Source organism: Nansenia antarctica (assembly GCF_963989245.1).
Source record: "Nansenia antarctica genome assembly, chromosome: 7".
In the NCBI taxonomy this organism is placed as follows: domain Eukaryota; kingdom Metazoa; phylum Chordata; class Actinopteri; order Argentiniformes; family Microstomatidae; genus Nansenia; species Nansenia antarctica.
In genome coordinates, this window is record NC_137677.1 from 37,232,224 (window position 1) to 37,246,866 (window position 14,643).

Here is a 14,643-nt window from a genome sequence, read left to right on the forward strand (position 1 = left end):
GATTATTATTTTTTTAAATAGCAAAAAAAAAAAAAAAAAAAAAAGGGAGTTTTTGTAAAGTGTGGCCATATCTCCGGCTAGGAAGGTCGTATCAACGTGCAGTTTGTTTGTACGTCTTCAGGGGACTTAGAGGCTCCCTCCTCTAGCAGCCCCACAGCCCGAGCTACGAGTGAAAGAACTAAACTTACATTGGGTTGCTTTAAAGTTGGGTTGCTTTAAAATCAAGCTTCAGATTAAAACATGTGATGGAGCATTACTAACCTGACTCAGGTGGTTTGTTTCACACAACCATCTAGGAAAGCTTAATTGGAAGCTGTTTGGAAAAGGGCAGGTACTTTCAAAAAATACTTGGCAGGTGATTGGATGAATCTATCTATCACCTATTTTCAGAGAGCATTACCACATGATACCATCAAACTATTAACTGCTCTAATTCTAATGCAAGGATGAGAACTTAAAAGATATGAATTGGGACAACATATTTATTTATGTTTTTTTTAAACAGCAACACCATTTTGTTTCTCTCAACAAGTGTCTTTTTTTTTTACGTTCATTGACGTTGACGTTCATTGACGTTGAATCCGACGCGCTGTATGACGTATCCCATACGGGTAGTGGTGTTTCTCAACCCTCTCCTCGGGGCGCCCCAGCCGCTCCACATATTTGATCTGTTCCACCACCAGCACACCTGATTCAACTAATCAAGTCCAAAGCAATTATGATTTGGACTTGATTAGTTGAATCAGGTGTGCTGGTGGTGGAACAGATCAAATATGTGGAGCGGCTGGGGCGCCCCGAGGAGAGGGTTGAGAAACACATAGTGAGTTGGACTTGTGATCGGAAGGTTGTGAGTTCAAATCCCGCCTGAAACCACACCACTACTAGTGTGCCCTTGAGTAAGGCACTTAGCCCTCAGTTACTCCAGGGGGAATGTCCCTGTAATTCGTAATTGTAAATCGCTTTGGATTAAAAAAGCGTCTGCTAAATAGCACAAAAAAAAAAAAAAAAAAAAAAAAAAAAAAATCGCGGGCAAATCGCAGGCTTTGCGATTAGCTAATCGCGTCATTTCAAATCGCGATTTCGATTTAAAATCGATTAATCGTGCAGCCCTAGTGTAATGTTAGCTTGTAGAGACATTCGCTTTTAGCAGCCCGCTATCTCGCTAACTTTAGTAAGAGTCTATTAAAATGGAAGCCACGTTTCTTAAACCTGGCGAAGACACAGCTATACTAGAACGAGGAGTAAGGAATAAATGGCGCTGGGCATGGATAGAGGAGAGTAGTGACGGGAAGCCTTCTGACGTGGTGCCTCAAACTGAGGGAGCCGGGTGCTTGTTTCTGTACGCCGTGCTCAAAGAAACTTGTCCACGGCAGTATAGTATAGTATACAGCAGGGGTAGGCAACCTTTTTGATATGAAGTGCCATTTTAAAATGTTCTTGTTAGTCAGTGTGCCAACCACAATATCAACATTAATTATGACTCGACATCAAACCAAACCAAACAGACCAACTGATCTGCAATTTTATTCCACAACATGAACAACAATTTTCAGCAAAGAGCTATGTATGCAAAGCCATGTATGCTAAATAAACAGGCCTAACAGTCAACTAACTGAAACTTGAACAAAATGACCAACATAGCATCTAAGACAACTAAACTTTGTGATGCGTAGCACAACTTTAAGCAAATTGGAGCGCTCAATTTTTACCAAAGTTGCAATGCTAACTGCGCTCCCATGGTTATCATTTTAATAAGTAGGCCTAACTGGATGGTGATTATACAAGGGTCTTACTTGTATGAATTATAATTCATATTTATATAATTATTTGGTTGTTACTTACATTTTATTCTTTTATTCCAACCACAACAAACTTTTTTTTTTGGTTGCAAAGAGCTATGTATGCAAAGCCATGTAAACAGTCCTAACAATCAATGTGATCCCTGGCCCTGTTTTCCTTTGCTCAACTCCATTATCTGGGGGTGGTAACATGGCATGTCATTCACATCTACGAGGCTAAACACCGTCGCATCTTTCAAACCAGCGGTCTGCTGCGCTTTCACGTTTTCTGCTATTTCTCCTATTCTTCGTTCCACACTTCTGGCTGACACTGGGATGTCTTTTATTCTTGATTTTATTGTGTCTTTGTTTGATAAGCCTTCAAACAAAACATCTGAGCTACAGAGGAAAGCCTCCTTAATATATTCTCCATCAGTGAATGGCTTTCCACGTTTCGCAAAGCTTGCTTCAGTTGCGTGATTTTTAGCAGTGGCAAATGCTTTAAAGGTGCTGGCCTGCTTCCCATATATACACAGCACGTCTTATTGATTCGGCCTTGTCTGTTTCATCCTTGAACGACTTCTGATGTTTGGTCTCATAATGCCGTTTAACGCTTGAAGTTCGGCAAACAACATTTTCGTGACATAGGACACATACAGCACGGTCTTTCTGGGACACAAAACCCCACTCTTATTATATATTATTATTATATTGTTATGTGTGCTTAACAGTAACACTTGTATCGAATCGAATTCAGAATTTTACTTTGAAAATAGGCGCCAGAATACGGCTCTCGTGGAGTGGAAGAGAGACTAGGGCTGCATTCGTAAATTCGCCCTGAGAGCGCCGGAGCGTCCCCGAGACTGCCTCTAGTCCAATCAAATTACTTGGTCCCATTATGACGTTGAACCCAGTGTGCGCGAATTTACGAACGCGGCCAACATAAAATAAAAACATTCTCCCATTCTCGCACTTATTGCTTGCGTGCCACTGTTTAAGCTGTCGCGTGCCACTGCTGGCACGCGTGCCACAGGTTGCCGACCCCTGGTATATAGTATAGTAGTGGGAAGAAGGTTATTGCTCAACATGCCTCAGATCCCGGTCACCAAGCTTCGGTTCGAGCGCTTGCTCATACAACAACCTTGCCGGGAGCGACGGCTACAGGTACCACTTCATCTTCAATGACCGACCGTGTTTGCGAGCAAAAGATCCGAGTGTGTGCGTTTATAGCTGAACATGATCTGTCTTTCACAATGGCTCAGCCACTCGTCGATTTGTGCAAGAAGCTATCAGAAGACAAAAATGCACTGACAAAGCTGTCCGTTTCCAATCAGCACGCCAGCTATTTAAACACACATGGCCTTGCAAAAACGGCTGTGTGAAAAGCTTAAAAAAGCAACGTTTTCAATTAATATCGACGAAGCTACTAATCTTAACATGGACAAAATCCTCAATGTCCTTGTTCGTTTTTTTGATGATGATCTGGCCAAAGTAACAACACAACACCTAGTCAGCAGGAAAGTAAACATCGCCAACTCATCAGCCCTCTTGCAGGAGCTCAAAGATATCCTGGAGTCCAATGGTCTTGACTGGTCACTAGTCATCAGTATTCTACTTGATGTAGATCTATTGATCTATTGTTATAGTGATAGTGGCTTAATAAGTGATGCAATCAGTTTGGCCTTAAGTGATTTAATCAGTTTGTTCTTTTAAAGACATCTAAATATATTATTTTATTTTGTATTGAGTATAAAACAGTATTAATGCATTTTAACATTGAGACATATTTTGTATCGACTATAAAATAGTATTAATGCATTTAAACATTGAGACAAGAAGCTGTCTTCTGTACCCGCTCTCCCAATATCTCAAACTGTGACCCCCCTCCCCAAGAAAAAGTTTCAGGCACAGGATTTTTTCCCACTTTAAGCCCTGTAAGTGTGTTTAAACCATCATAGTGTAAGTGTGTTTAAACAAATTCAGCCGGATCACGTCCAAACAAGCTGACTGCCGATGGCACTTGTTCTTATTTGGGATGGGAATCGAAAACCGGTTCCAAGTTGAGAACCGGTGACATTGTTTGGTGCGTCGGAACAGCACGCCTCAGAGGTTTTGACAGTTATTAATGCCGGCATGTTTTTTCACATGGCCATGCGCTGACAGTTGCGCATTGCAAAAACATGTGCGTCATGATGACGTCAAACTCTGAAACTTGCAGCAAGGCAAGTTGGATTCTAGGAGGGAACAGTCCAAAGCGTGGCTTCATTTCACAAAGAAAAATGACAACAATGCTACTATCTGTAAAATTATCATTCCAAGTAATGGTGGAAACACCAGCAATATAGCGAGATATATATAGAGAGGTAGATGGATAGATAGATAGATAGATAGATAGGTAGAGAGGTAGATAGGTACATAGATAGGTAGATAGATAGATATATACATAGATAGGTAGATACATATATACATAGGTAGGTAGATACATACATACATACATACATACATAGATAGATAAGTACTTTATTGATCCCTGAGGGGAAATTAAGGCGTTACAGCAGCTCAGACCACAAACAGCAGCAACAAAATAAAGTCACAATTGAGTAATAATATAATAAAATGTAAGTTTGAGTCGGTGTTCATGTGTGTGTTTGTGGGGCGGCGGTAGCCTAGAGGTTAGAGAGGCCGGCTAGCAATGGAACAGAAGGTCGCTGGTTCGATCCCCACCTCAGGTGGGAGCTGCATGTACCCTTGAGCAAGGCACTTAACCCCCTAATCTAGGTATATTACAACATTTTTTAACTCTTCCAAAATGAAACCAAATGTGTCCAGCCTAAAGGGGCTTGGAAAAAGAAAAAGAAAAACACAAAGATCGTCCAAATCGGTTAAGAAATAAGAAAGTTATGCCAATATTAGTTCAGTAAAAAGTGCATGATTTTGTCCCCTGTTTTCAATGTAAAGCCCAATATATACTTCTGCGTAAAATCTACGGCGTAGCCTACGCTGTAACTTGTGTAGGCCCGGAGCCTACGCCATAGGCGCGCACCTCTCCTCTTCCGACATGATTCCGACTCTCTCGTAGGCCAAAATGCGGAAGCCATGACAGAAATGTAATTTACTTTTTCTGTAATTACTTATTAATAACGATTTGAAAAATTATGATACCCATCGTATTATCTTAGTTTAATGTCATTTCTATGCATTTTAGACATTTTCTTTACAACAAGCATAACAAAAAAATCGCTTTTATGCCGCTATGAGTACACCGACCAACGCGACACAGACCGACCAACGCAGAACTATAAATTGGGAGAGCCCTTGCGTAGGCTACGGCGTAGCCGTGCGTAAATTCGACGCAGAAGTATAAATTGGGCTTTAATGGTCTAAAAACTGTGATCTTCACCCAAGAATAGGAGAATTTTCTTCATCTTTAGAGCGCTTCATCTTTAGACGGCTGGCAAATGGTGAATTATTTTGTTTCTTTTTCTGGTAATGTCGAGGTCACGTCGCACTCGGGTTTCCTCTTCACAATTCCACCGGCTAAACATTGGTTTGACTGATGGATCACAAGTTTAGAACTCGCTACTGATGGATCACAAGTTTAGAACTCGCTACTGATGGATCACAAGTTTAGAATCGCTACTGCGAGACACTGACGGCACAACACTTCAGAGCGCAGCAGCTGGCGAGAGACATTTAGGGGCCATTGAGAATGTTCTGTAACATACCTACCTAATCGCTCCAGAGGCGCCGACTATGGCTGACCCTGTGTCTAGAGCAAAAAATACCAATTTCCAACAGTTGACTGACAGGTTGATTGCATGACAATAAAACTATTATTATTATTATTGTGTGTGTGCGCGTGTGTGTGTGTTTGTGTGTGTGTGTGTGCGTGGGTGCGTGTGCGTGTGCGTGTGTGTGTGTGTGTGTGTGTGTGTGTGTGTGTGTGTGTGTGTGTGTGTGTGTGTGCGTGCGTGCGCAGGTCGGACCCGTACGTGAACACGCTGGTGAAGATGCACCTGCGCTCCTCCTACAGCTGCCACGAGCTGTTCGGCTTCGACATTATGCTGGACGAGAACCTCAAGCCCTGGGTGTTAGAGGTCAACATATCACCAAGGTAACGCCTGCTTAGCCTTGCCTAGCCTAGCCCCACCCAGCCTAACCTCACACAGAGAGACACACGCAGAGACACACGCAGAGACACACGCAGAGACACACACAGAGACACACACAGAGACACACACAGAGAGACACACAGAGACACAGAGACACAGAGAAAGACACACAGAGACACACAGACACACAGAGGTCAACATATCACCAAGGTCACACCTGCCTAGCTTAGCTTAGCCTAGCCTAGCCCAGCCCAGAACCAACTTGTGTTTATTTATGTCAAAATGTGCAAAAAATTCTCCTCTCCCCTCCCCTCCCCTCCCCTCCTCTCCCTCAGCCTCCACTCTAACACACAGCTGGATGTGGCCATTAAGGGTCAGATGATCAGGGACGTGTTGAACCTGGCCGGCTTCGTTCTTCCTCAGAGGGACGAGATGCTGCCCTCCTGCAGCAGCGCCAGCAGCTCCACCAGCAGGTCAGGACAGGAACTACACCCTCCTCCCTTTATGACAGGAACTACACCCTCCACCCTTTATGACAGGCATTACACCCTCCACCCTTTAGCTCCACCTGCAGGTCAGGAAGACTGTGTGTGTTGGTACCAGTGGAAGTATCTCCCAAGTTGTGTGTCTTGTGTTGTGATTGGGTAATAAGATGTCTGTGTTGTGATTGGGTAATACGTTGTGTGTGTTGTGTTGTGATTGGGTAATAAGTTGTGTGTGTTTTGCTGTGATTGGGTAATAAGTTGTGTGTGTTGTGTTGTGATTGGGTAATAAGTTGTGTGTATTTTGCTGTGATTGGGTAATAAGTTGTGTGTGTTGTGATTGGGTAATAAGTTGTGTGTGTTTTGCTGTGATTGGGTAATAAGTTGTGTGCGTTTTGCTGTGATTGGGTAATACGTTGTGTGTGTTTTGCTGTGATTGGGTAATACGTTGTGTGTGTTTTGCTGTGATTGGGTAATAAGTTGTGTCTGTTGTGTTGTGTCAGTCTGTGTGGAGGCAGCAAGGAGCGCTCCAGGTGTGACCTGTCCACTGATGAGAAGGTGAAACGGGCCTTCTACCTCAGCCAGCGCTTCGCTGAACAGGTACACACACACACACACACACACACACACACACACACTCACACTCATGCACACAGAGACACACGCACGCACACACACACACAGACACACACACGCATGCACACATACTTGCACGCTCACAAACGTTCACAATCTCACACACACACGCACACACACACGCTCTCACAATCTCACACTCACACACACACACACACACACACACACACACACTCACACACACAGATCACCAACTAGTGTATTCCATGACATTAACCAACTGCCACCAACTGCCAGCAACCAACAGTTCCGGAACATTCACCACCTCAAGTGTTCTTAGTGTTCTATGTGGTGTCAGCCTAGCAACCACACTCTGATTGGCTAGAAAACTAAGCATCATCATTTATGCGTTCCTGTCACCCGTGGCCCTCTAGAATGTCGAAAGTTTGGGGCGACTTTATGGACCCTCTGCAGTGTATCAGGGTTAATTTTGGCAGGCTGTTTTACATTTAGTGTTAGTCTTTAGACAAGTTTTAGTCACATTTAGTCATTTTTGATCGTTCTTAGTTCTAGTTTTAGTTGACGAAAACTGAAAACATTTTAGTCTAGTTTTAGTCATCAGGTTTTTGTAGACTAAAATTAGACGACCAACTTGTGTTTATTTATGTCAAAATGCGCTCCCCTCCCCTCCTCTCCTCTCTCCTCTCTCCTCTCTCCTCTCTCCTCTCTCCTCTCTCCTCTCCCCTCCCCTCCTCTCTTCTCCTCTCCTCTCCTCTCCCCCCCTCTCCCCCCCTCCCCTCCTCTCCTCTCTCCTCTCCCCTCCCCTCCTCTCCTCTCCTCTCTTCTCCTCTCCTCTCCTCTCCAAATTAGCCAAAAATATGTTTTCAGTTTTCATCAAAAAGGATCAAACTGACTAGATGTGACTAATAAAACCAGTGTGGATCTTCGTCTAAAGACTAACACTAAAATGTGAAACATTTTACACACATTTTACACAACCTGCCGAAATTAACCCTGCGAATGAGCGAACGAGTTGAAGTGTGTGTGTGTGTGACGGAGCGCCCCCTGCTGTCTGTCCCTCCCCAGGAGGTGTTCTCGTCGGTGCTGGAGGTCATGACCCCGGAGGACGTGCGCGTGCTGGCGGAGACGGAGGACGAGCTGACCAGGAAGGGGATGTTCGAGCGCGTGTTCCCCGCCCCCGCCTCCTCGCGGTACCTCCGCTTCTTCGAGCACCCCCGCTACCTCAACATCCTGCTCAACGAGTGGGAGCAGAAGTACTGGCAGGACAGGGGCAAAGGTGTGTGTGTGTGGGGGGGAGGGGGGTGCAGAAGTACTGGCAGAACAGGGGCAAAGGTGTGTGTGTGGGGGGGGGGAGGGGGGGGCAGAAGTACTGGCAGAACAGGGGCAAAGGTGTGTGTGTGTGTGTGGGGGGGGGGGCAGAAGTACTGGCAGAACAGGGGCAAAGGTGTGTGTGTGTGTGTGGGGGGGGGGGGCAGAAGTACTGGCAGAACAGGGGCAAAGGTGTGTGTGGGGGGGGGGGGGGACAGAAGTACTGGCAGAACAGGGGCAAAGGTGTGTGTGTGTGGGGGGGGGGGGGGGCAGAAGTACTGGCAGAACAGGGGCAAAGGTGTGTGTGTGTGTGGGGGGGGGAGGGGGGCTGTCCAGCTCTCTGACCCTTCCATTCGGAACGAGCTTCACAAGGTCTTGAAATGACGGGAGCTTGTCCCGTTAAATGAGTTTAAAGCTACGGGTAAAATAATATGATGTTGGGGGCGGGGCTGTGGCGCAGGAGGTAGAGCCGATCGGCGGATCGAACGCCGGCTGGCGACGTATTGAGGTGTCCTTGGGCAAGACACTGAACCCCAAAATTGCTCCCAGTGTGCGGGCCGGCTGGCGCCTTGCATGGTAGCTTGCCGCCATTGGTGTGTGAATGTGTGTGTGAACCTAATAATAATAATAATAATATAATAATAATAACTTTATTTGTATAGCACTTTACATCAAAGTGCTTTACAATAGGTAAGCAACAGTTTGAAACAATTTAAAACAACTATTTCGATTTAAAAACACATAATTACACAGCACAAATACACAGCCTATGACATATAGACAACAGAAAACAGGTGGGTCTTTAACTTAGTTTTGAACACTTTCACTGATTCTGCCTGTCTGATGTCCAATGGAAGACGGTTCCAGAGAGTTGGTGCACGGAAGGATTGTCTTTTTTCTTTTTTTTGTAATCAATTATTTATTGCAAAACAGTACACATGAAAAACTCTTTTTTACAAAATAAGTGTCTGTCCTGTTTTTTTTTTCCCCCCTTATCTTACCCCCCACTATAAACACATGAGTAACCCCCCCCCCCCCCCCCATGGCGATAACATCCCTTCCACCACCCCCCCCCCCACCCCATAGTTCTTCATTACACTATATTTGGTATATCATAAAATCATAATAATACAACAATTACAGGTTACATTCACATACAACACAGCCTACAAACACAGTCACTCCATCAACTCTTTTATCCTATGTATTGCAGAGGTCCATGTTTGAATTGTCCTTTCTTTAGGTCCATGTATTCTGGCTATAGATTGTTCCATGTATAGTATGTCCAGGAAAGACAGCAGCCATTGTTTATGCGTAAGAGCAGGGCCGCTTGGGAGATATGCGAGGCCCTGTGCGAAGTCAGATTTGCGAGGCCTTTTATAATGATGTAGGCTACTGTTATAACCGCGCGACACGCACGCACCGATATATTGCAAGAAATGCGCTCACATGCTGTGCTGATAGACAATAGCATATCTACTTATTTAGATAGTTTACAACCATGTTTGTTTCATTTCAAACCTTTTATACTCGTAAAGGATTAGGATTTAGGATAAAGCAGTCATCATACCCAACATTAAATACGCACAAGCCATTATTGACATGAATAGAGATGTTACTCACCACCATGTAGGCCTATCCTTTATGTTGAAAAGCTTACAGCAAAAGCAAAAAGACATGTCCCGTTTTTGAGAGTACACAAGCCACTTTCTTTCTATTTTTTCCCCATTTGGTAGTTTTCGGAGAAATAAAGTTTCACTAAAGTCCCTGTTCTCATTATTTTTAGGATAACTAAATCCAGGTTTCATCTTTGGGGGACCTCTTCTAATGATCACTTCTGTAACTGTAGAGTCCATATGTACCGGCCAATTTACCAGGATCATCATACATGACATATCTAACACCGTAGGCTCGTCTTGCGTTCCATCACTCTCAGCCCTGCTGCTGCTCTGAGTAGCTCCATCTTCCGCCTCCGTATCCTCTACTTCGCCACTCCTGACCATCATCACCTGGGGCTGGGCAGCCCCACTGCTGCCGGTGTAGCAGTTGTCCTCCTCCACCTCAGAGACATCATCTTTGCCTCTCAGGGGGGGCTGTGCCGTGCTACTACTAGCATTGCTACTACTAGCATTGCTAGTGCTAGCAGTAACGTTAGCTTCTTCGGTGCTAACGGGAGCCTCACTTGTTTTTAGAAATGTTTCGAACGAACCTCTAAGCGAGGCCCTGAAGCCTTCCTTTCTTTTATTTGTATTTCTTTTTTCAGCACCCGATTAACATTTTCTTCCTCGGTCTCGTTCCCTCTGCATTTTGTCCGTTGCACTAAGCAGTCACTATGCACAACAAGTGTCAACGCGCGCCCAAAAATTCTTTTCACGTTTCACGTAAGGTGTCATAGGGGGAAATTACTTTTTTCTGTTGCTAAGAATCTCCCTGTCCTACAGGTATGCTAGATTTTAGATGTATGATTGACTATGATTATCACATGTGTGAACATTTAGAAATGTATTAAAGGCAAAAATAATAATATGGTCCCTTGCCTGGCGCTTTGGAGGGCCTCGCCAACCAGGGTACCAAAAAAAAATAAAAAATCCCTCCAAAGCGCGAGGCCCTGTGCCACCGCCCCAGCTAGCCCCCCCTTAAAGCGGCCCTGCGTAAGAGTATGTGGAGGGTTCCATCGTAATGCTAACATCTTTTTGGCTGCGGTAAGACCAGCAAATAAAACACGAAACATGGAAGCTGACAGATCCAATGATGAAGTATCATTCAAAATCAATAATCTCGGACAACAAGGTATATGGATCCCCAATAGATTAGAAATCAAGGTCTCTCTCCCATACCTGGTGAACAGCAAGAGGTTTACAGGAAGCTTCTAGTAAATGAGTGTATAATTTAGAGACTAAACCCCTTGTCTGTACTCCCACATCTAACATCGTGTGAAGCTCATGGGTTCCCAGGGAACACAATATGCACGCATGGAAGTTCTAAGTTGCAGGTAAAGAAAAAATTTGAACCCTGGTAAATTGTAGGTCATACGCAGATCATGAAACATTCTAAGACCCTCATCATTAGACATGTCAGAAAGAATGTATACCTTTATCACTCCATTGGGGATATGAAAAGGACCGATTGTCTTTTTTCTGACTAGGAACAATCAGCAGGGCAGAGCCTTGTGAGCGCAGAGCCCTTGAGGGCACATATGGGTCGAGAAGGTCCTTTAAATAGGAAGGCGCAGTGCCATTTATAGGTTTATATGTTAGTAGCAGCGTCTTGAAGTCCGCTCTAACATGGACAGGGAGCCAATGAAGGGAGGCCAGTACTGGTGAAAAATGGTAGTATTTATTTGACCCAGTCAAAATGCGAGCTGCAGCATTTTGGAATTAGGCGCTATATAAGCCAGTCCATTTACCATTTAGCGTTTATGATGGGAAATGTGATTTCACAGCCTTCTGCACGTCCACCTGCAGCCAGCGGGGGGCGCCAGAGTGACAGTGTTGTTGTTGTTCTCTCCAGGTCTCAGTCTGCTGGCAGGTCTGTGTCAGAAGGGCGTCCACCTCGGTACCTCGGACCCTGCACACCTGGTGAGTGTATTGATGTGTGTGTGTTTGTATTGATGTGTGTGTGTGTTTGTATTGATGTGTGTGTGTTTGTATTGATGTGTGTGTGTGTGTTTGTATTGATGTGTGTGTGTTTGTATTGATGTGTGTGTGTGTTTGTATTGTTGTGTGTGTTTGTATTGATGTGTGTGTGTGTTTGTATTGATGTGTGTGTGTTTGTATTGATGTGTGTGTGTGTTTGTATTGTTGTGTGTGTGTTTGTATTGATGTGTGTGTGTGTTTGTATTGATGTGTGTGTGTTTGTATTGTTGTGTGTGTTTGTATTGATGTGTGTGTGTTTGTATTGATGTGTGTGTGTGTCTGTGTGTTTGTATTGATGTGTGTGTGTGTGTGTGTCTGTGTGTTTGTATTGATGTGCGTGTGTTTGTATTGATGTGTGTGTTTGTGTTCCTCAGTGGTCCAAGTCCAGCCCTGTTGTCCCCAAGTCTGACTACACCTCCACCCCCAGGCCAGAACCAAGCAGACCCAGGTGAGACACACACACACACGCACACACACACACACACACACACACACACATCTATACTTGATTTGGGTTCACAGTAAAGTGTTACATTAACAAACCCAAAATATACCAAAGCTAGATATCATAGTTTCAAGTTTATTGTTACGTCACATTACACAAGTGTAAGAGAGTAAAATTCTTAGGCTTCGGTTCCTGACATTGCAGCACACGACAATAGATAAAAAAGTGTCAGTAGTACAGGACATAAGTGACAATAAGACAGGATACAATTAGCAGTATCCAGACAATTTGCAGACACTAAGGCAATAGGCATAATTCAAGATTAAAGTGACAATAGTACAGGACACAAGTGACAATAACAGAGGATACAGTTAGTACAGCAAGATAGTTGAAGTAGTAAGGTAGCTGAGAGCTAAAGCTACGTAGCTACAGAAGCACCATCTTCACCCTGCAGCGAAGCTGCCGTAACAGCTGACACAGAGCAACATGTTGGAGACTGTCTTCATACCCACCCGCACACACACACGCACACACACATTCGCACACGCTCACATACCCGCACACACACGCACACGCACGCACACGCACACATACCCACACACATACCCGCACACACACACACACACACACATACACACACACACACACACACACAGATGGAGCAGAGATAAGACAACACCAGGTCACGTCTCATCTTTTTTCTTTTCTTTTTTTTTCTGTCTTAACAGACGCTCTTACCCAGAGCGATTTAAATTAAGTAGATTCGTCAAAAGTAAGTGAATTAAAACTATACATCAAATCATCGCAAAGTAAACACTTTCCATAATAAAAGAAACCTAAATACCGCAGTCAGAGACGAAAGGGGAGAAAACTGTTGTTTAGTTTTTTTATTCATTTTTTTTATTCGTTGTTATAAGAGCTGCCAGCTACTTCCTCAATTGTTAGGAACTTGACTCCTCCCCGCGTCCTCACCTCAACCCGTCCGTCTGCTTCTTACTCGAAACCCATTGGAGGAGAAGATCTAGGTCCCTCCCCCTTAGACATTCTCCTCCAATGCTTTTCGAGAAGGAGGTGAAGTTGAGTTTCTAACAATTGTGGCCAATTGTGTCGTCTGAAGAGACGGGTGACTACTCTGTTGACCTAGGTAGCATAGCCAGGCTAACGTGTTGACCTAGCTAGCATAGTCAGGCTAACCTGCATTTCTACTGAAGTCGACTATCACCATCATATGTCTCTTTACGGTCGTCTCTCATCGCTGTTTCAATGATACCGTAGATAAAAAAAACCTGTAAAGACTTGTAGAGACTTATTAGAGACTGTCCTGACCCCTGATCTCTGACCTTTGCTCCCTGATCTCTCAGTGTGGTGGTGAGCCACTGGCGGAGGCCCCTGCCGGACGAGGAGGACTGTTGGGACCGAGAGGTGCAGTCCGTGACCTCCAGCCTCCCTGACATGAGCCTTGGGGGGTCCCCCAGCCCTAGCTCCCCCCCCAGCCCCACGCCCAGCCCCTATCTCCCCACTGACAGCCTACCACCTCAAGACTTTGTATGATGGCTTGACCTCGACCACTGTGGGGGGGGGGGGGTGCTAGGAGGGTTTGATCTCCACCACTGGGGCGGCTGTGATGATGCCCTCATCATCCGTGAACACTGTTGACACCATGGGCTTCCAAACCAATCGCACAAAAACACACTCAGACACACACACACACACACTCACTCACACACACTCACACACACACTCACACACTCACACTCACACACACACACACACACACACACACATTGTGAAATGTGCAAAGGGATGTGTGTGTTTCAGTACCACTAATGGGGGCTCAGGGCCACATTCACACCCTCTGTCTGTCTCTCTGTCTCACTCTCTCTTTCTTTCTCTCCCTCTCTCTCTCTCTTCCTTTCTCTCTCTCTTCCTCTCTTTCTCTCCCTCTCTTCCTTTCTTCCTCTCCCTCTCTCTCTCTCTTTCTCTCTCCCTCCCCCTCTCAAAGAGATTGGTATTATGTCGTCGGAGTTGGAGATATATGGATATTAGAGATCCACTAGGGAGGGAGGGGGGGGCAGGAGGAGAGGGGGAGGGGGACATCTGATGTGAAAAGTGTAGAAGAATAACTAGCCAAATTGATGACTGTTTTGATCAGTGAGAGTTGTTGTTTTTATTTCTGATGGCTTTTCCATATGGTTGGAGTGTGAGAGCTGGGTGTGGGGGGCGGGGGGCAGGACTAGACCAGGTTGGGGGGGGGGGGGGGGGGGGGGACTTGAGTAGACCGAGGGG

At 45.0% G+C, this 14,643-nt stretch overlaps 1 protein-coding gene across 5 annotated transcripts in view; it reads left to right on the top strand.

Annotated features, from left to right (window-relative positions):
- ttll4 (tubulin tyrosine ligase-like family, member 4) overlaps positions 1-14,399 on the top strand; it is a 27,113-nt gene extending 12,714 nt beyond the window's left edge. For 2 of the 5 annotated variants that reach the window (XM_080536380.1, XM_080536379.1), the window contains exons 12-18: positions 5,758-5,892; positions 6,226-6,363; positions 6,876-6,972; positions 8,035-8,245; positions 11,788-11,855; positions 12,287-12,360; positions 13,719-14,399. In XM_080536380.1, the coding sequence (XP_080392506.1) occupies positions 5,758-5,892; positions 6,226-6,363; positions 6,876-6,972; positions 8,035-8,245; positions 11,788-11,855; positions 12,287-12,360; positions 13,719-13,908 (913 nt within the window). In that variant the 3' untranslated portion in view covers positions 13,909-14,399. Of the gene's footprint in view, positions 1-5,757; positions 5,893-6,225; positions 6,364-6,875; positions 6,973-8,034; positions 8,252-11,787; positions 11,856-12,286; positions 12,361-13,085; positions 13,130-13,718 lie in introns of all 5 variants that reach the window. The other 3 variants (XM_080536381.1, XM_080536382.1, XM_080536383.1) reach the window with 3 other exon arrangements.
- The last annotated feature ends 244 nt before the right edge of the window (positions 14,400-14,643 follow it).